Source organism: Lepus europaeus, chromosome 23 (assembly GCF_033115175.1).
Source record: "Lepus europaeus isolate LE1 chromosome 23, mLepTim1.pri, whole genome shotgun sequence".
In the NCBI taxonomy this organism is placed as follows: Eukaryota; Metazoa; Chordata; class Mammalia; order Lagomorpha; family Leporidae; genus Lepus; species Lepus europaeus.
Window position 1 is genome coordinate 7,556,472 of NC_084849.1, and position 22,864 is coordinate 7,579,335.

At 40.6% G+C, this 22,864-nt stretch overlaps 1 protein-coding gene across 4 annotated transcripts in view; it reads left to right on the plus strand.

The window, feature by feature from the left end:
* IFT81 (intraflagellar transport 81) overlaps nt 1-13,568 on the plus strand; it is a 188,216-nt gene extending 174,648 nt beyond the window's left edge. For all 4 annotated transcript variants that reach the window (XM_062182158.1, XM_062182157.1, XM_062182160.1 and 1 more), the window contains 5 exons: nt 39-125; nt 1,103-1,174; nt 1,254-1,339; nt 8,550-8,595; nt 12,867-13,568. In XM_062182158.1, coding sequence (XP_062038142.1) covers nt 39-125; nt 1,103-1,174; nt 1,254-1,339; nt 8,550-8,595; nt 12,867-13,049 — 474 coding nt within the window. In that variant the 3' untranslated portion in view covers nt 13,050-13,568. The remainder of the gene's footprint in view (nt 1-38; nt 126-1,102; nt 1,175-1,253; nt 1,340-8,549; nt 8,596-12,866) is intronic.
* Nucleotides 13,569-22,864: the final 9,296 nt, after the last annotated feature.

Consider the following 22,864-nt stretch of genomic DNA (forward strand, 5'->3'; position numbering starts at 1 on the left):
TTTTGCACTTATTCAATCATTTGCTCTTTTCGTATTAGGAGCTAACCCAAGAGTGTGATGAAAAGAAATCCCAGTATGATAGCTGTGCAGCAGGCCTCGAAAGCAATCGATCTAAATTAGAACAGGTAAGAAGCGTTTTCTTTTAACAGTTTAGCAAAAACTGCCTGTGTGCGTGTACATTTTCACTATCCATTGTCAAGACTCCCAAATCTTATTATCATCTCCTGAGCCTGTCTCTTAAGCCCCAGAGATCTTTATTTCTTTAAACTTCATGTGTGAATCCTGGATTTTCCTCTGTACTACTACTGCCAAAGTCCAAAGCCTCTCATCTCTTGCCTGTACTCCCACAGTCAACTTTCCCACTTGCACTGTTATTCTCCTCTAGTTGACTCTACCTAGAGCAAACAAAGATTTGCATTTAAAATCTAACTTCCAAACTGTGGTGTGCCAGGTTCCACCTGTCTCATTCACTCCCTGAGCTCTACTCATTGCAGAGCTCCCCCGGGGCTGGCCGGCCTTTCCTGAACTGCAGACACCACGCTCGTTTTCACCACGTGCTTCTCCTTCTGCCTGAGATACTCTGCAGCCCAGTCTGCGGTGCTCTCTCCTTTTCACCAGGCAGATCCCAGCCTGGATGTCACCTCCTCCTAGAAGTCTTCTCTGATGGCTCCGCTGGGATTTCCCACTCCGCTCTCCACCCTGCTCCACCTTGTCTCTCCGACACATCAGACTGCTATTTTTTCTTCATAACACTTATTCCCATCTGAAATAATGTCCATTACATGCTTCCTTGTTTGTGCCTGTTTCCTGCTTGAATGAGAGCAGTTACCAGTCTGCCTTGGTCACCACTGTGTCTTCACCATATAGGATAGTGCTGGATACCTTGTGGGTACTTAACAAGTGAATAACTGAAACTTCCAGTTTTAGAGTTAGATGCATAATCTCTAGAAAAGATTGAAACCTATTCTGTTAGAGTAAGCTGTACTAAAATTGCAGAAGAGGGAATGAATCTGAAGGTAATTCTTTTATTATACATTTGAAGTCATTCTTTTTGCATGTATCCTCTCAGTAATATTGCCCATTTAAAACTTTGTATTTGTAGGAAGTTAGAGGACTCCGTGAAGAATGTCTTCAAGAAGAAAGTAGATACCATTATACAAATTGTATGATTAAGGTAGGATGAAGAAAGGCGATCAAACATTTTCTGAGGTTTTTGTGTATCAAACATGTCCTTAATATGTCTTTCTGTTTAGAACCTGGAAGTTCAACTTCGTCGTGCTACTGATGAGATGAAGGCATATGTCTCTTCTGATCAACAAGAAAAAAGAAAGGCAATTAGGCAAGTAATTTTGCTGTTTTACATAGAGTTATTTAATGCTTTCACCTATATAAGTTTTATATATGAGATAAAAGTATACATGTTTAGATTGTTTTAATAAGCAGATATTATTTATGACTAAGGGTTGTTAAACATCTCATGGATGTTAACTAAGTAGTAATAAATATAATTTTTTTAAGATTTATTTGTTTGAAAGCAGAGTAACAGAGAAGGAGACAGAGGGACACAGAGAGATTTTCATCCACTGTTCACTCCCCAAATGCCATAATGGTCAGACTTAGCCAGTTCACTGCCAGGAGTCTAGAACTCTATTTAGATCTCCCATATGGGCATCAGGGGCCCAAGTGTTTGGGCCATCATCCACTGCTTTCATAGGCACATTAGCAGGGAACTAGACCAGAAACACAGTAGCTGGGGCCCAAACTGGCACTCTGAAACAGAATGCTGGTATCACAGGCTGTGGCTTAACCTGCTGAGCCACAAAGCTGACCCCAGAACCATACTTACTTCTTACATATTTTCTTTATTTGGTAAAAAATATATATAACATGAAATTTACCACCTTAGGGGCAGGTATTGTGGCTCAGCAGATTAAGCTACTGCCTGCAATGCTGGCATCCCATATGGGCATCAGTTCAAGTCCCGGCTGCTCCACTTCTGACCTAGCTCCCTGCCAATGTGCTTAGGAAAACAGCAGATGATGGTGCATGTCATTGGGCCCCTGCCACCCATGTGGGAGACCCAGATGGAGTTCCAGGCTCCTGACTTTGGCTTTGCCCAGCCCTGGCCATTGTGACAACTTAGAGAGTAAACCAGCAGGTGAAAGAAATCTCTCTCTCTGTAACTCTGACTTTCAAATAAATAAATAAATTTACTACCTTAATTATTTTTATTTTTAAAGTTTTGTTTAATTTGGAAATTAAAGAGAAACTGACACACATATGGGATGCAACACTGCAGGCGGAGGCTTAACCTGCTATGCCACAGTGCCAGCCCCTGCCCCTAACAATTTTTAAGTGTACAATTCATTGATGTTGATTACATTCACAGTGTCATGTAACCATCACCACTATATGTTTCCAAAATTTTTTATCATCCCAGACAAAAATTCTTATAACCATTAAGCAGTAACTCCTCGTTTCCCCCTTTAAAGAATTTGTATAATTCTTTGGTTGCTTTTTATAAGCACTAAAATTGGTCTCTTTAAAGCCCCACATGGCCTGGACTCTAGTCATCTGCCTGCTAATTGTGAGTGTGATGATTGCATTTTAACTAGAAACTGTGTGATTGCAGTGTGCCAGCCTTCAAAATGAGAAAGGTTTGTAAATACTGCTCACTCCTTATATGGTCATTTTTTGTAATCCCAATTGCTTGTGTCATACTATAATAAATCAAATCCTGCCTTAAAAATACATTTTGAGTTGCATTGCCAGCTGTGATAAAATAAAATAGCTGAGCAAGATAAACTTTCTTTGCTCCTCATCACAATTCAAATGTTTTGATTTACCATACAGTAAGAACTTATAGAGTAGGGTTCATATTTATTCTAGATTGTAATTGAGATTTTAAGTGCCATATACATTGTTTCAAAAAGGAATATAAGAAATATAGTTCTTTTAGAATCTGATTTGTGTAATACTTTATATAATGTACTGGAATGCAAATCAGACTGAAAATATCCTATCAATAGAAATTTTTTTTTCTTATACTTGTACACACTAATATATTAAACATTTTAAGTACATTTTAAGTACTTTTTCATGTCCTTTCTTTGAATGTAAACTTTGCTTTTATAAAATCTATGTGATCAATCCCAAGAAATGAGAAGAATTAATTTTGCTCTAAAAAAACTTACAATTTTGAAAATTAGGTTCTATTTCTTCCAAAGTCATCCGTATAAACAGTAAAGGAGAAAATAAATGCTCCTGAACTACCTGTTGATTTTCTGATCAATTTTCTAGCCAGTTCTTCATCATTTTAAAAATCATGATAAACCTTTATCATTCCATAGTTCTCCTGTAGAAAATATCATGCCATGGGGCCAGTATTGTGGTATAGTGAGTAAAGCCGCAATCTGCAACGCTGGCATCCCCATATGGGTGCCACTTCGTGTCCCAGCTGCTCTACTTCCAATCTAGCTCCCTGATAATAGCCTGAGAAAGCAGCGGAAGATAGCCCTAGTGCTTGGGCCCCTGCCACTCACATGGGAGACCCAAATGAACCTCTTGGTTCCTGGCTTTGGCCTGGCTCAGCCCTGGCCATTGTGGCATGAACCAGTGGATGGAAGAACTTGATTCTCTCTCGCTCTCGCTCTCACTCTAGCTCTCTAGCTCTCTATCTCTATATCTCTATCTCCTTCTGTAGCTCTGACTTTTCAAATTAATAAATAAATCTTTTTTTAAAAAAAAAGAAAAGAGAAAGAGGAAGGAAGGTAGAAAGAAAGGGGGGGAGATTGTGCCACAGTGATCGTGAATACGCTCAATTCCAGATTCCTGCTAAGGCACATTCAGGTGATTAGATCACTGCCATGCATGTGGAAAACTTGTGTTGACGTTCCCAACTCTTCGGCATTTGGGAAGTGAACTAGTGGATGTGAGCTCTCTCTCTCTGTCTCTGTATCCTTCTCTCTCAAATAAATAAAATGAGTAGTAATAAATTTTAATTTGAGTATTGTTAATAAGATGGTGACAGTTGTATTCTAAACTCACTGATACAAGTTTAAAATATAAACACATTTTTTTTTGTTTTTTGAGAGACTTAGATAATTCCCAAGTAATAATAGTTTACTGTATAAATGGCCACAGCTGGGCCTGGGTTGAACTATGCCTGTAGCCATAGCCGAGAGCTGGAAACACAATCCAGGTCTCCCATATGGGTGGCAGGAATCCATTTTCTTGAGCCATCACTACTCCTTACAGGGTCTGCAATGGCAGGAAGCTGGAATCAGGAGCCAGAGCCAGTAAATAAACTCAGACACTCCCGTGATAGCAGATACCAGCATCTTGATCACTAGGCTAAATGCCCACTCCCAGATACACACATACCCCTTTTTTTAAGGGTTTATTTATTTATTTGAAGGGCAGACTTTTATAGCAGTAAAGCTACTGCTTATGATGCCAGCGTACCATAAGGGCACTGGTTCAAGTCCTGGCTGTTCCACTTCCCATCTAGCTCCCTGCTAATGTGCCTGGGAAAGCAGCTGAAGATGGCCCAGTACTTGGGCCCCTGCAGCCGTGTGGGAGACCCAAAGAAGCTCCTGGCTTTGGCCTGGCTCAGCCCTGGCCACTGTGACCATTTGGGGGAGTGACCCAGTAGATGGAAGACCTCTCTATCTTTCTTTCTCTCTCTCTGCCTCTCTCTAATTCTGCCTTTCAAATAAATAAATAAATCTTTGGGGCTGGTGCCGTGCAGAGTAGGTTAATCCTCCGCCTGTGGCACCGGCATCCCATATGGGCACTGGTTCTAGTCCCGACTGCCCCTCTTCCAGTCCAGCTCTCTGCTATGGCCTGGGAAAGCAGTAGAAGATGGCCCAAGTCCTTGGGCCCCTGCACCCATGTGGGAGACCAGGAAGAAGCGCCTGGCTCCTGGCTTTTGATTGGCGCAGCTCTGGCCATTGTAGCCATTTGGGGAGTGAACCAACAGAAGGAATACCTTTTCCTCTGTCTCTCCCTCTCACTGACACTCTGACACTCAAATAAAGAAATAAAATCTTAAAAAAATTTTTTTAAATAAATAAATAAATTTTTTAAAGGGGCCAGCGCAGTGGTGTTGCAGATAAAGCCACCACCTGCAGTGCCAGCATTCCATATGGTCGCTGGTTCTAGTCCCAGCTGCTCCACTTCTGATTCAGTTCTCTGCAACGGCCTGTGAAAGCAGTGGAAGATGGCCTAAGTGCTTGGGCCCCTACACCCATGTGGGAAACCCAGAAAAAGATCCTGGCTCCTGGCTCTGGATTGGCTCAGCTCTAGCCATTATAGCCATTTGGGGAGTGAAGCAGCGGTTGGAAGACTTCTCTCTCTGCCTCTGCCTCTCTGTAACCCTGCCTTTCAAATAAATAAATCTTTAAAAAATACTTCAAATAAGTTTAAAAAAGAAAGAAAGAACAGAAAGGCAGAGTTACAGAGAGAGGGAGAGACAGAACTTCCATCCATTGGTTCACTACCCAAATGGTCATAAGAGCCAGGGATGAGCCAGGTCGGAAGCCAGGAGCCAAGAATTTCTCCCAAGCACTTGGGCCATCTCCTGCTGCTTTCCCAGGCCATTAGCAGGGAGCTGAACCTGAAATAAAGCAGCTGGGACCCTAATCAGCATTTATATGGGATGCAGGCGGCTTTGCAGGCTGCTGCTTAACCCACTGTGCTACAATGGCAGCCCTCTCCATTTCCAACTTTTATGATCTTTTTTGGTAAACCCAAAGGAATTAAAAATTAACTTAGTTCTAAAAGAGTTATCTATAAATTTAAACTTCATTTAAAAAGCATGTTTTAGATCAGAGAGCTGGAGAGAGTCACATAAAACTCTTCCAACCTGTTTTTTCCAGTTCCTGATTATGTAACCTTGAGCAGGTCACTTTGTTGTCTATAAAATGAGAATTGTGTGTGTGTGTGTGTGTGTGTATGATCATATGATCAAGTTGAATATATGGATGTAGTGGTGCTTTGGAGATACATAGCATGAATTCCTGTAGGGCAGAGGCCTTATCTGTCCTGGTTTCTGCTTGAAATCCCAGGGCTTACTTGACACATAAGAGGTGTTCCAAAATTATTTCTTTTTTTCTTTTTTTCGTGGACAGTGAGAGAGAGAGACAGAGAGAAAGGTCTTCCTTTTTCCGTTGGTTCATCCCCACAATGGCCGCTGCAGCCAGCATGCTGCAGCTGGCGCACTACACTGATCCGAAGCCAGGAGCCAGGTGCTTCTCCTGGTCTCCCATGCAGGTGCAGGGCCCAAGGAGTTGGACCATCCTCCACTGCACTCCTGGGCCACAGCAGAGAGCTAGACAGGAAGAGGAGCGACTGGGACAGAATCCAGCGCCCCGACTAGGACTAGAACCCAGTGTGCCGGCGCTGCAGGCGGAGGATTGGCCTAATTTCTTGCATAAATTAAAATTAGGCTTATATATATTTCTGTGTGTATATATATACATATATAAACATATGTATGTATATTAATATACATGATACTAATTGTGTATAATTATATATAATAATATACTGACATATTTTATATATTAATATTTATAACTGATAACTAATATATTTATTCTTTCTGAGCATGTGGATTTCTTGAGAGGATTTTTATAAATGGAAATTCTGAAGTAATTTGGATATTTCTCAGGCCTAGTGTAATAAATTAAGTCTTTAGAGCTGTTTCATCTATAACCATACATTCTTCTTCAGTAATATGCCATTTACACCCTCCCAGCTGTCTTTCATGGGAGAACTGGAAAGGCAAGCTGTTTGTCTCATAAATTTTAAGGGGAAAATAAGGGTTTATGAGGATCGTGTTCACTCCTTTCCACTCTTCTTCCTGTGCTCAGATTCCCCATTCTTTTCAGCTCTGTAAGAACCATTGAAACTGAACCAGCAGATAGAAGACCTCTGTGTGTGTGTGTGTCTCCTTTCTCTCTGTAACTCTGTCTTTCAAGAAGTAAAAATGAATCTTAAAAAAAAAAAAAAAAGAGGGGCCGGCACTGTTGTACAGTAGGTTAAGCCTCCACTTGTGGTGCTGGCTTCCCATATGGGTGCCAGTTTGAGTCCCAGCTCCTCCACTTCCCATCCAGCTTCCTGCTAATGGCCTGGGAAAATAGTAGAAAATGGCCCAAGTGCCTGGGCCCCTGCACCTGCGTGGAGGCCTGGAGGAAGATCCTAGTTCCTAGTTTCTGGTTTCAAATCTGCCCACCTTCGGCTGCTGTGGCCATTTGGGGAGTGAACCAATGGATGAAAGACCTCCCTCTCTGTCTCTCTGTCTATGTAACTTTGCCTCTCAAATAAATAAATAAATCTTGGAAAAAAAAAAAGAACTTTGGGCACTTAATCTCCATTCTTTCTAATTCCTTTTACCTCCTTTTTGCATAAATGCATAATTTCCTTCACCTTGGTTGCTATGTCCTTATCTAATTTCTAATTTCTTCTTAAATAGTGCAGTGTAGCTTTACACAAAGCAAGACCTAGTCTGGTTCTATTCAGATCTAAAATCTAAAATCTCTTAACCTTCTTTGGCATTCATTCTTTTGTCCTCACCCTTTACTCTTTGTCCTTATCACCTACTTTAAATCTCACTTTTTGTCTTGGGTGGTATTAAAATGTCATTGAACTTGTTACTAAAAATGTGTTATTTTTATTTTTTATTTTTACATTGATTTTTTTGTTTTTTACCTTACAGAGGAAATATTTGTAAAAACAGAATGTAACCATTATGAAATTGTATGCCTAGAAATTAAACACTGTCCACATTGCCATGCCTCAGCATTGTCTCCAGTTACTACTGTGGTGTTTAATATGCTGTATTCTCTTCTCTTGGATTTACTGTTGCATCTTGTATATGTGTACATATGTATCTATATGTATTATAAAATAAGATTATGCTACTTATACAGTTTTTCTCAATAATTTATCTAGAATTCTCTGCACTTCAGTATTTATAGATCGACCCTTTTTTACAAGTGTAACTCTATTACTCCTTTGAATGTATGTACCATAATTTACTGAAACATTTCCCTTTCCACAGACACTTAGTCTGTTTGCAAATTTTTAACTATTATAAGTAGTGGTGAAGTAATTAGTTTTTGTTTTTATTTTTGTTAAGTTGTGAGAGATGGCGTCTTAGGAGTGGAATTGCAGGGTTAAATGCTCTTTCATGTTATTTAAAATTTGTATCCTTCCGTGTCCAAGTCTCTTCAAAAACAAAATGTAATTTAAGCAACAGTTTGTCATTATTTTAAGGATGGATTAATCAGAAATAGTACTTAAGATTTTAATACTCATAATTTTCTATGCAGTATTTTGCTTTTTTTTTCCTGTAAATTATTGTTTACTAGAACTAAACATGGGGAAAGACAAAGCATTTGATAATAGGTTTCCTTCTGATTCTAGTACCATAAACTATTTTGTCTAATATATGGGAATTTAGATATGCATGTTAATTTATAATTAGTTGTGTGTTCAAATAAACTAAAGTAAATTGCAACTAAGTCACTATGTTGACTCTCTAGGGAACAGTATACCAAGAATATTGCTGAACAAGAAAACCTTGGAAAGGTAAGAATTATTTGTTTCTTAGACGTGTCTAATTGAGGCTTTCAGTATATGACTAGGACATTACAATTCTTTTAAAAGATTTATTACAGTTTTTGAGGGGAAATTGGTAATGTTTCAAAGTTGAAAAAATTTCTTTAGGAATTTGGGTTTATAAAAGTGAAAGCACAGGGATTTTTTTAAAGAAAAACTATCATTTACTTTTAAGTAAGGGTTCATGATAGTGTCCTGCATTACAGTTTTCACGTTCTCAGATATCTCAGTTTACATTTATAAATTCACTCATTTTATTTAACACGAATCTCTTACTGTTATCCAGGTGCTGATCTAAGCCCTTTACAAATATTGATTTGTTTAGTTATTGAAAATTAATTGAAAAGCCTGGGTTGAGATACCCTGCTTCCTGTCTGCCAGGGTTATAGGAAAGCTACGGAAATGGGGATGTGTGTCTGAACCTTGTTTTCTCAGTTCTCAGAGCCACTCCTAGTAGAAGTGGTGGATGCTGAGGGCGTGGCCATCGGGGCTTAACCAAAGGACTTCATAGAACAGCACATTTTGGCAGTCATTGAAAAAGACTCCAACTTTGTTGTTTTTAGGGAAAAAAACGAAGCCCTGTACTTATCAGCAATTCAGAGGAGAGATGGTCTGACCTGGGGTTCTAGACAAGCCCTTAACCACTGTAAGGCTCATTTCCTCATGTTTAAACTGAAAGAGAGAGATGAGAAATTTAAAAATAAAATTACCTAGATGAGTTCTAAGATCATCTTCAGTGATTTCACACCAGTGTTGCATAATGAAGCTAAACCGTGCTTCACTATACACCATTTTTTATGTTTTTTTATTTAGTTTCACCTTTGAAAGTCGAGTTTTGTTATTAGATATTCTAATGCAGGGGTTAAGTTTGAAGCATCATGTATATTAGGGATTGTTTAGCTGTAATTTTTCTTTGAATTGACTATATATGGATATGTTATTTCACTGTTCAAATATTATTGAATTTGCAGTCTTTTTTTTTTTAAGATTTATTTTATTTATTTGAAAGAGTCACAGAGAGAGAGACAGAGAGAGAGCTCTTCCATGTGCTGGTTCACTCCCCACATGGCCGCAACGGCCGAGCTGCACCCACCTGAAGCCAAGAGCCAGGAGCCTCTTCCAGGTCTCCCACGTGGGTGCAGGGGCCCAAGGACTTGGGCCATATTCTACTGCTTTCCCAGGCCATAACGGAAAGCTGGATCAGAAGAGGAGCAGTCAGGACTCGAACCAGTACCCATACGGGAAGCTGGTGCTTCAGACCAGGGCATTAACCCACTGAGCCACAGCGCCAGCCCCAAATTTGCAATCTTAAAATGCTTATGTGTACATTGAAACTTGCCCATTTGTAAAGTACAAATAAAGCCTGTAAGTAATATTGTATTCTAAAGATGAACTTCAGGGAAAAACTGATAGAGAAAACAATGGAGTAATTGCTAAATAGAGTAGATGTGTTTTCCACCTTAAAAAACTATTATGGGGGCTGGCATTGCTGTGTAGTGTGTAAAGCCACCACCTGCTATGCCGGCATCCCATATGGGCTCTGGTTGGAGACCGGGCTGCTCCACTTCTGATCCAGCTCCCTGCATGGGAGACCAGGAAGAAGCTCCTGGCTCCTGGCTTCAGCCTGGCCCACCCCGGCTGTTGCAGCCATTTGGGGAGTGAACCAACAGATGGAAGATCTCTCTCTGTCTATCTCTACTTCTCTGTGTGTGTAACTCTGCCTTTCAAATAAATAAATAAATCTTTAAAAAAAAAAAAAAAGAAGGTGGAGGAGGATGAAAATAAAAAAATGGGGCCTGGCATTGTGCACATGGGTTAAGCCTCTGTACACTGGAACTCTGGTTCAATTTCTACATGCTCTGCTTCTGATCCAGCTCCCGTTAATGCACCTGAGAATGCAGGGAAGAGTGGCCCAAGTGCTTAGGCCCCTCCCACCATAGAAAGAGTTCCAGGTTCCTGCCTTTGGCCTGGACCAGTCTTGGTCATTGCTGCCATTTAGGGATGGAAGATCTGTCTCTCCCTCTCTCTGTCACTCTACCTTTCAAAATAAATAAAACAAACTTTAAAAAAAAGGAAAAAATAGTTTTCATAATTGAATGAAGTTGTAAATATTCTGTTACACAATAATTTAGAGATTTGTGGGGAATTTTAGGACTTAGTATGATTGTTAATAATTGACTTTATTCTAAAGATTTCCTGTTAAATTATGTCCTTTTTCATAGGACAGAGGTACTTTATATTTTTGTTTGCTTGACAGGTACCAAATTACCTGCTATATACACAGAAATATTTATCAAACCTTGAATTCTTTCACAGACCAAACTTAGCTGCTAAGTCTTACTAAAGATTATGTTCCCCTGTCATCGTGGTGTTTGACTGCAGGATCCTTGATGTAGCAGCAATCTGACCTCAAATATGAGCAATTACACAAAACAAGCCCATAACTTACTAATTCCCCAAATGTTAAGCTGCATCATTAAAGATGCAAAGCTCCTCAGTTCCCTCATATGAACAGTAGATTTAAATTTTCAAGGCAAACAGAAAACAAACCTAGCCTCCAAACCTGGACAACCAGGGGCCTCAGAGGCCAACCAACTTTCTCTCCTGCTAGTCCAATCCCCCAACCCTACCCTACCCCACTCACATTAAAAAAAAATGAAATCTCTAATAAATACTTTTTGTATAGGGCAACTATAAACAGAGTAAATCTCTATTAAATAACAGGTTTAAAATAAATTGTATACTAAAATCAGATGCATTCTTAAAGGTTTCAAACACACATGATTAGGAAGCAAATTAAATTTAATATTTCTGATACAGACAATGCCCATATCCTGTTAATAACTTTTATAGGCTGTTGGGATTTTTGATAAGGAAATTATTCAGTAATATATGAAAAGTTACAGTTTAGTGACTTAATTTAAAATCATGTTCACAATTCTTAAAATTATTAATCTGCTTTGTCTTTCTAAATGCTTCTTGTTTTTGTTTATATGCATTCATATGCCAGATATTACATCAAAAAAAATTTTAAGAATTTTTTAAATTCTGTTTTGTTTTCTCTTGCTGTTTGCTATTAATTTTGCTTTCATTATCCATTGCTGGGGTGGGTAGAATCTGGTGATTCAAATCTGGGCCTCATCTTATTTGGGAAAGTTCCATTAGCATTTGTCCTTAGATCAATTATTAGATCAGCCGTATACTAAAAAAGGAAAAGACAAGGATGTTCTCGTGTAACTTGCCTTGTTTCTTTGCTTGTTTTTCTGTTCCTCTTGGTGATTTTCTCACACTTGTGTCAGTGTAGATGTTTCCGTCACCCTGTGTTTCCTTGTATGTGCACTTTCATCTCTTCCTTCTCCCTTTCTCTCCTCTTCCCTCCCTGTTCCTTCCTCTGGTTCTTTCCCTTCCTGTCTGTCATGTCTTTCCTTGCCTCTGACTTTATGCCTCCACTTCCTTTCAATCACCCTTCCTCAGTTTTCCAAAATGTAGAACCAAAGTATATTTTTGTGAATTATTGAAAAAAAAATTTTACTCCTGCTCATAGTCTTAGAGTCAATGAGTAAAACAGTTTTGGCGTATGGAACCATGGAGGCTGTTAGTAACAAAACCAATTCTGATAAGGATTTTAGCCTATGTATTATTGTAAATTAAAAAAAAAAATCATTAGAACTTCTCCCAGAGGAGTATCTGCATACAATCTGATTTATTTCAATATACATAAGATGTCCACTGTTTCATTAAGTACAGTATTTAGTATAATATTTAATAACATACATAACACATGATAGTTTATCAAGTATTTCCATATCTATTGTCATGTGAAAAAAAATCTTATAAAGCAGATACTTTTATTGTCCCCTATTATTAGCCTTAATTGGCAATTGAGAAAACGGAAATCCAGAGAAATTCAGTCTTGCTTACAGTTAATAATAAAGCCAAGGTTGAAACTCAAATATTTCAACTTCCAAAATCTGCATTATTTTTCTACACCATGATACTGCTCCCCTTTCCTGATTCCCTTTATTTTTCACTCTTTTTCCCTTTTGCATTTTTATGTTCTTTTTAACTCTGTTTTCTATATCTACCTTAATTTCTAATTTTAGTTTTGATACTTGATAGGAGAAACTGGTTTAAACTGCTATTCATCAAATGTACAAAACTTACCATATTTCTCTGACTATGATACTGGAAGTAAGTCTCTGTCACTGATATTTAATTATTCTTGATTTTTTTTATGATAGAAACTCCGGGAAAGACAAAAAGCTGTACGAGAAAGTCATGGTCCAAATATGAAACAAGCAAAAATGTGGCGTGATTTTGAACAACTGATGGAATGTAAAAAACAGTGCTTTCTGAAACAACAGAACCAGACTTCCATTGGTCAGGTAATTCAGGAGGGAGGAGAGGACCGACTGATCCTTTGAGTCACGTGCTGTCATTTGGGGTTTCAGTTGGCACTCGTAGCATAATCCCAGAATGTGTTTGTTTTCTTAAAAGTGATTTGCACAACATTTTGCTTTCAGATTAGCTATTCTTTGTTAAGTTTTCAAGGAAGATGATGTTAAGGTAGATTTTAGTTTCAAGATTTTTTTTTTAATATGAAGTAAAAGCTTTTATTGTTTTACTTAGTTTAGCTATCACTGGTGTCTTCTGAGTTTTATGAGACAGGAAACTAAGTTTACTATCTGTAAGTGTAAACATATATCCATTAAGAAACATGTAGCTTTTAAAAAATGTAATAACACAATGGCTTAATGTTTTTCTAATCTTTCTTTTAAATTTAGAGGAATCTTTTAGCAACTAATATCTCTTGTTTTGAAGAAACATTTATCTGAAGTTCAGCATATCCTACAGTTTCACTTCAGTTTCTTTTTCTTCTGTAGAATTCAAGAAACTGTAATATTTTGAATACCATATTTGTTCTATTTGTATAAGGAAAATAAAACTTGGAGCATATATCATGTCTATTGAAAAATTGTTAATTGTCTTGTGTGAAAATTCATTTTTTAAATAAGTGTTCACATTCTAATATTATATTAAAGAATCATTACATATTTTCACCAAAACATCTATTGTATGTTGAAATATATAATAATCTGATAGTCTTGGAGGATTGTTACATTAGTAAAAGGCGAAAGATTTATACGATCTGAAGAGAAACCAGAGTATGGGACTGTTACTTTAAATACAAAATATTATCATAGAACATAAATATTATGTCTAAAAGCACAGGAGTCCAAGCGAAATTCAAGAGTCCTTTTAAAGATTTATTATTATTATTATTTGAAAGAGTTACAGAGAGAGAAGGAGAAACAAAGAGAGATTTTTCCATCTGCTGGTTTACTACCCACATGGCTGCAATGACCAAGGTTAGGCCAGGCTGAAGCCAGGAGCCAGGAGCTTCTTCTAAGTCTCCCATGTGGGTGCAGGGGCCCAGACCATCTTCTGCTGCTTTCCCAGGTGCATAAGGGGATCTGGATTGGAAGTGGAGCAGCTAGGACTCAAACCAGCACCCATTTGGGATGCCGGCACTGCAGGCCATGGCTTAACCTGCTGCACCATAGCACCAGCCTGACATTCAAGAGTTTAAGTGCTTCCTGTCCGCTTAATTTAAACAAAGTTGAAGGTTTCTCTGGTTTTACTTGATTAAAGGGAAATACACTAAATTTATAGGCCATGCTTTACTACTTCATTTTGGTTTCAGTATATTTTTTAAAACATCTTGCCTATAACTTAGAAACTCAATTTTCAAATTGTTAGCATATCTATCTTAAGCTAATTCTTTTTAGCTAATCTAAAACAATAAAAACAGTTTTTTTAATGAAGAAAGTTGTTCCTATCTTGTGCAAAATATACAAACTTGGACCTCTTTGTTCCCAAGGGTATTCTCTTAATTTTTGTTTGAAAGTGTCTTTTTTTTTTTTTTTTTTTGACAGGCAGAGTGGACAGTGAGAGAGAGAGACAGAGAGAAAGGTCTTCCTTTGCTGTTGGTTCACCCTCCAATGGCCACCGCAGCTGGCGCGCTGTGGCCGGCGCACCGCGCTGATCCAATGGCAAGAGCCAGGTGCTTCTCCTGGTCTCCCATGGGGTGCAGGGCCCAAGGACTTGGGCCATCCTCCACTGCACTCCCTGGCCAAAGCAGAGAGCTGGCCTGGAAGAGGGGCAACCGGGATAGAATCCGGCGCCCCGACCGGGACTAGAACGCGGTGTGCTGGCGCTGCTAGGCAGAGGATTAGCCTATTGAGCCGCGGCGCCGGCTGAAAGTGTCTTTATTGCTAATCAGAGGACCTCACTAGAAAGGAGATTATTGATAATTCTAGAAACTATAGCAAGAAGGGGATCCCTCAGACCAAGGAAGAACTGGACTTACCAAGAAACCGTAGAAAGAAACCTCTTTAAAATTTCTCAAGAAAAAAAAATTACATCAGTGTTAGTGATTTGAATATGCTTCCTAGCTTACTTTGTCCTCTTATTTGGGAAAGTCTCAACCACCAGCATTCTCATTTGTGCCTTGAAATCAACAGCTAGATCAACCAAACAGTACAAGAGGAAAGACTCTTGTTTTAATCTGCAGAAACAGACCCTCCTATCCAGTAATCATTTTTTTGGACAATATATTTGTGCAATGTTGTGATTGGCTTGTTCTCTTTAAGCCTATACTAATTGATGCTTCTTTCATCAGAATTTGAATTCCTTCACAAATACATAAAAATACTGCATGCCCTCTACAGAAACAGCATTTTGTTCCCCCAAAGGGAAGTTAACTCACTGGATTATTAAGCCTAGTAATATTTTTTTAGCCCTCTGTTATCTGATGATCCTCTTAATTTTTTAAATTGTTAACGGCAGGCTGGCGCCGTGGCTTAACAGGCTAATCCTCCGCCTAGCGGCGCCGGCACACCAGGTTCTAGTCCCGGTTGGGGCGCCAGATTCTATCCCAGTTGTCCCTCTTCCAGGCCAGCTCTCTGCTGTGGCCCAGGAGTGCAGTGGAGGATGGCCCAAGTGCTTGGGCCCTGCACCCCATAGGAGACCAGGAGAAGCACCTGGCTCCTGCCTTCGGATCAGCACGGTGCGCTGGCCGCAGTGCACCGGCCACGGCAGCCATTGGAGGGTGAACCAACGGCAAAGGAAGACCTTTCTCTCTGTCTCTCTCTCTCTCTCTCTCTATCCACTCTGCCTGTCAAAAGAAAAAAAAAAATTGTTAACGGCAGATACTCCAAAGAATGCTTATAATTCCACTGATTTGATTATTTCTTGCTGTCTTTATTCCACACATAAAGAATTTGTGGATTAAACACAAAGGCAGCTCTAAAATACTTTATTAACTGAAGCAGAACATCATTATTACTTCAAGAAAAGCAAATTGAAAAAATCCTAAAGTACAGAGTTATTTATAGTTTTTATATAACATTGGACATTTAGTAATGCAGCTTAATGGATTTTGTGCAGTGACTTTCCACCCGTGATTTGATTGGAACGTTAGAAAGCTTTGACTAACTGACAGTTTTTGACAGCTGGCACTTAGGAGAGAATAGCTTATTACATTTTTCCTTGAGGATTGATATGTTAGCTGGCTAATTGATAAGGGTACTTAATCGTTTTGGAAAATGATTTGTCTTTCACGTGATGGCCCACATACAGGAGAAGAATGTGGCCTGGGTTCTGCTTCCGCGCTCTCGGGTCTCCTCTGGCACTCGGGCTTTCTGATGCACAGTACTGACTACACAAACTGCAAACCGGAGAAGGCCACTGCTTATCTTTCGTTCTGTATTAGTTCAGGAAATAATCCAACTTTAAAGGTTGTCTTTCAGAAGAATCTTATACTAGAATAATGTATTTTTTGTTATAAATCTATTAACAGCTGAATTCCCTATCATGGGTTTTGCAAGTCTGGAGTGTACCAGAAGGGATTTAGAACGTTGTTCGCAGGCATATGGGATTCAAACCAGAAACTGCAGAATATCAGCTTTTCTTTAGATTAATACTTTTTTTTAAAGATTTATTTATTTTATTTAAAAGGCGAGTTAGAGAGAGATCTTACATCTGCTAGTTCAGTCCCCAAGTGGCCACAACAACTGGGTCTAGGCCAGGTGGAAGCCAGGAGCCAGGAGGTTCCTCTGGGTCTCCCACATAGGTGCAGGGGCCCAGGCACTTAGGCAGTCTCCTCTGCTTAGCCAGATGCATCAACAGGGAGCTAAATTGGAAGTGGAGCAGCTGGGACATGAGCCAGAGCCCATATGGGATGCCGGCACTGCAGATAGCACTTTAACCTGCTGAGCCATGACACTGGCCCCTAGATTAATATTTTTAAAAATTATCTTGCTTTAATTCCACAGTCAACAATGCTAAAAGAACCCATGTCATTAAACTGTCAAATAAATGTAAATATATTATTCTGCCTAATTATTAGTATATGAATGTATAACATTTACGGAGTTTTTGGAAAAGTTTAAGGCCTGTACATTTTCCAAAAATGTTTTAAGTTTTTAAGATAACATGATACAAAGCAGTTTTTGGTAAGTTAAATATAATAAGAGGCTGAATATGTTGCTAAAACAAAAAATATGTAAATTTCTAGAATGCTATGTTGAATTTGAAAATATGCATCAATGGGTAACTTGCCAAAGCTGCCTTTATAAAGGCAAAGGCAAAGTTTGCATTGAAAAATGAATTTATGTTGTAGAAACTGGAGTGTGTGTCGGTGGCACTCACCCGATGTTAGTGACTAACGAGTGTGAATAAAAGGCTTGTTTCTACAAAGGCTTCCAGGTTCACATCATTCCTCTTGCTTGGCATGAGGCAGTGTTTAGCCTTAGGGAGTGGGTAAGACGGCACCGGATGATTAACTCTCCTTTGACGTGGTCGTCCGTGAGGGGAGTCTAGATCATATGTAAAACAAGTTCTTCTTTTGGAGACAATTCATGACAGTCAGAAGTAAAGTTGAACTCTATTAAATATGTAATTATTTCTCTGCTCCTCCGGGCTTAGCTCCACCTCCCTTTCCTTTTAGTAAGAGCAGTTTAATCAGAACTGTTTGCTGTGTGGCAGCCAGGCATGAGGCAAGTGTTTTGTCTGGGGAGGATAGAAAAAGATCATTAAAAGTTACCTGTTTGGGGGCCGGCTGTGTGGCACAGCAGGTTAACACCCTGGCCTGAAGTGCTGGCATCCCATATGGGCGCCGGTTCAAGCCCCGACTGCTCCTCTTCTGATCCAGCTTTCTGCTATGGCCTGGGAAAGCAGTAGAAGATGGCCCAAGTCCTTGGGCCCCTGCACCCATGTGGGAGACCTGGAAGAAGCTTCTGGCTCCTGGCTCCTGGCTCCTGGCTTTGAATGGGCACAGCTCCAGCCATTGCGGTCATCTGGGGAGTGAACCAGCAGATGGAAGACTCTCTCTGTGTCTCTACCTCTCTCTATAACTGTTCCAAATAAATAAAATAAATAAAAGTTATCTGTTTTTTTTCATCTTTCCAGGATCCTATCTGAACACAGTCTTTGAAAGAGAAAGTTGAATGTAATTGTGGCTTAGCCCCACCTCATCCTTGCAAAAGAAATTTAAAAAGTAAAAAGCAGATTGAGCATTTGGCCCAGTGGTTAAGATGTCACTTGGGACACCCACATCTCATTTCAGAGTGCCTGGGTTCAATTCCTGCCTCCACTCCTAATTCTAGTTTCCTGCTAATGTGCTCCCTGGGAGGCAGCAGAAAATGGCTCAAGTACCTGGGTCCTTGCCACCCACGTGGGAGACCCAGATGGAATTCCAGGTTCTTGACATCATCCTGGCCCAGCCCTGGCTGTACAAGCACTTGGTGAATGAACCAGTGGATGGAAGATTCTCTCTCTCTCTCTCTCTCTCCCCACTTTTGAAATAAATAAACAAGTTTTTTATTATTTAAAAAGTGAAACAGAATCCAAATAAGTATTTTTTGAGAGGGTTGGACAATCATGTTCTCTGCTCCTAGGCTCCCTCTCTTGGCAACTAGAAGTACTTTCTTGGCAAACACAGATAATTTCACAATTTCCTCTCTAGAATAGCTGAGAGGCTTGAGTCACCAAGTTTGTCTTACTGCTATGGAAATTCACTATTCAGAGCACAGGAAGAAATAGTTTTTCAGTGGAAATATGAATTTCTACTCGGTTCAGAGTGTGACGGCAGGCTCCTGGCAAGGCTACTCAACATTGCACGTGACAACCTGCTCTTGGAATTGGAACCTTTGAAGGATCTCTTTCATCTCTCTCCTTTGCAAAAATCAGTTGTGTAACGCTTGTAGCAAATCGCCTTGCAGCCTCAGCAGAGTAGCCTCAACACAAGTCACTGCTCACGAGGAGCATGTTCCATTGGTTCTGAAAGCGAAAGGAACTCAGGGGAAAGGCATTAAAAAAAAAAAAAAAGTGATGCAAAACAAGATTGAACAAGATTGAACAGACCTTCCTCCCTGCAGTTCTGTGACGATGACTCAAGCAGCTCCCCATTGCTAGGCACTGTCCTAGGTGCTTTGTGTGAATGAACTAAGGTGCCTCTCACAATAACCCGAAGGAGGTCAGTGCCAGATGAGGAAACCGAGGCCCAGACAGACTTACATGTTCCTACACAGCCAACGATTGTGGCGGAGCCAGGAACCAAAACCTGCACTTTTAATTAACTGCTGCATCATGCTGTAGTGTGACCCATGCATATGCCAGGTACATGTGTGCACACCGGTTCGTGTTCATTTGTGAACTGTAACACAGCATGAACTTTTTGTGCAGTGTTTATTATGAACTTAAAGCATATTTTCGAAAAAAGATGTTTTCTTACTGAACCTGAAGAATAGACTTTGCTAAATGATTGAAAGTGAGTTCCACCACCAAGATGAAGGAATTACATTGAAAATGAATAAGTGCATGAACGAGGAACTAATAACTTTAGATACAGAGTAAACTGAAGCTTTACAGGTTATCATTTAAATCTTCCTGTGAAACATTTTTTTAAATTTTATTTATGTATTGAAAGGCAGAGAGAGAGAGATCTTCTGTCTGCTGGTTCACTCCCCAAATGGCCACAACAACCAGGTCTGAGCCAGACTAAAGCTAGGAGCCTGTGCAGCCACATCCTGGTCCCCCATGTGGATGCAGGGCCAGGTGCTTGGGCCATCTTCTGCTTTTCTAGGCATGTTAGCAGGAAGCTGGCTCAGAAGCAGAGCAGCCATGACCCATACCGGCACTTATGTAGGATGCTAGCATCTCAAGTGTTGGCTTAACCTACTGTGCCATAAACACCGGCCCCTCTGAAACTGTTAGATTCATGTACATCTCTCACTGCTGGACATTTAGATCAAGTCCAGTTTTTCTCTTTAGAAACAATTCTGCATGTAGTTTTAAGATTGAAAAACATTGAAATGTTAAGCAGAGCCACCACATTTATTTCATTTGGCTAAATCCAGAATCTACTGAATCCTTTTACAGACTTTTTGTTTTCTCTATGAAAACACCAGGAGGTGATTTCTTCATAACTCAGGGAAATTAGCAAGATATTTCTTGATTAGAGAATGGAAAAAGAAAAAACTTTCAATTAGAAAATGAACTTGCAAGTCTTTATTTATATGCGGACATTATCCTCTATGTGTCTCACATTGTGCTTAGTGCTAAAATGTAAAATGAATGTGACCTGGTGTTTTGCTCTCAAAGACCTTCATCATCTGGAAGAATCAAATATTATGCAAGAAAAGTAAGTTCTGGCCGGCACCGTGGCTTAACAGGCTAATCCTCCGCCTGCAGCGCCGGCACACCGGGTTCTAGTCCCGGTCTGGGCACCGATCCTGTCCCAGTTGCCCCTCTTCCAGGCCAGCTCTCTGCTGTGGCCAGGGAGTGCAGAGGAGGATGGCCCAAGTGCTTGGGCCCTGCACCCCATGGGAGACCAGGAGAAGCACCTGGCTCCTGCCATCGGATCAGCGCGGTGCGCCGGCCACAGCGCACCTACCGCAGCGGCCATTGGAGGGTGAACCAACGGCAAAAGGAAGACCTTTCTCTCTGTCTCTCTCTCTCTCACTGTCCACTCTGCCTGTCAAAAAATAAAAAAATAAAAATTAAAAAAAAAAAAGTAAGTTCTGTGTATACAAAGGACAGGGAGCTCAGAGAAAGAAGCAGTCGAATATGAAATGGGGCATTGGAAAAAAAAAAGATGTTTGAAAGAAGTGACAATTGGGATACATTTGTAAGGATGAGTTGAGACTTTGATAGGCATGGGAAAGGTGGGAGATGTAAAAGCATTTAAGGATATGGCATGCTCAGGAAATGACAAGAAGTCTGGTATGGCTGAGCACATCACACGGTTGCACGGGGGAGAGGAGGCAGTTCCAACTGTGTGCCAAGCTCTGGACTCCATACAGTTGCCACTCACGTTTTTGTTACCTGTGGTCAACCATGGTCCAAAAATATTAAATGGAAAATCCTAGAAATAGTAAGTTTTAAATAACTTATTGAAGTATATTATTAAGATTGTCCTATTTTATTAATAATTATTGCTGCTAATCTGTTGCTGTGCCTAATTTTTTTAAAAAGATTTGTTTATTTGAAAGAGAGTTACAGAGAGAGCTAGAGATAGAGAGGTCTTCCATCCGCTGGTTCACTCCCCAGACGGCCACAACAACTGGATCTGTGCCGATCCGAAGGCAGGAGCCAGGAGCTTCTTCTCGGTCTCCCACTTGGGTGCAGGGGCCCAAGGACTTGGGCCATCTTCTCCTGCTTTTTCCAGGCCATAGCAGAGAGTTGGATTAGAAGAGGAGCAGCGGCCGGCGCCGTGGCTCAACAGGCTAATCCTCCGCCTTGCGGCGCCGGCACACCGGGTTCTAGTCCCGGTCGGGGCACCGATCCTGTCCCGGTTGCCCTTCTTCCAGGCCAGCTCTCTGCTGTGGCCAGGGAGTGCAGTGGAGGATGGCCCAAGTGTTTGGGCTCTGCACCCCATGGGAGACCAGGAGAAGCACCTGGCTCCTGCCATCGGAACAGCGCGGTGCGCCGGCCGCAGCGCGCTACCGCGGCGGTCATTGGAGGGTGAACCAACGGCAAAAGGAAGACCTTTCTCTCTGTCTCTCTCTCTCACTGTCCACTCTGTCTGTCAAAAATAAAAAAAAAAAAAAAAAAAAAAAGAAGAGGAGCAGCTGGGACTGGAACTGGTGCTCATATGGGATGCCAGCACCTCAGGCCAGGGCCTTAACCTGCTGTGCCACAGCACCGGCCCCGCTGTGCCTAATTTGTAAGTTAATTTGATCATACATCATGTATGTATGTATAACAAAAAAAAAAAAAAACAGTATCACTATATAGGGTTCAGTCCTAGCCAGATTCACGCATCCACTGTGGGTCTTGGAATATATACCCCATGGATAAAGGGAGAGTGTTCTAATTTAATGTGGGCACACTGGGTTAATGCCCTGGCCTGAAGCACCGGCATCCCATATGGACACCAGTTCACATCCCGGCTGCTCCTCTTCCAATCCAGCTCTCAGCTATGGCCTGGGAAAGCTTGGCACTCAACTAGATTTATAAAAAAACAAAGTGACATTATAAGATACAACCCTAACATTAATAGGACTATCAAGACATTAAACAGTAAACATCTCAAAACTTAATACCCATTGCTGATCTCGTGCTGTAGAGGCCCAGTCAAAACAGAGATCCAGCGGAGACAGGAGATCAAGGAAGACTCCAGGTGGCTTCATCAAAGAAGTGGGAATTGACCTGAGCTGAGAGTGTGGGAAGATATGGGTAGACGAGGGGAGGTCCTGAGAGAACCGCAGAATGAACCAGCTGGCGTTCACTGCCCTCTTTTGGGTCCAGCCTGGGTCAGGCAGATGGAGCAGGGGAGAGCATGGCTGCCACTTTCAAAGAGCTTAAAGTAGTTATCCAGACGAGGGATGTAACCAGCAGGAGAAGCAGTTTACCGAGCTGGATTAGCCAGTAAACCAATGGATGCACCCCAGACTTTCTGAAAGGATTTGTTATTTCAGAAATCAAAGAAGTTTTCATTTGAAAAAGCAGAGCCCTAGTGGACATCCTTACACTTCTTACAGTTTAGTAGTTGTTGTTGTCTTCAGTTATTTGGGTGACAGAGAGGAGACAGTCTACCTACTGGTTCACTCCCCAAATTCCTGCAACAGCCAGGGCTGGGCGAGGCTGCAGCCAGGAGCCCAGAAGTCAATCTAGTCTCACACGTAGGTGGCAGGAACCCAAATACTAGAGCCGCCATCTGCTGTTTCCCAGAATG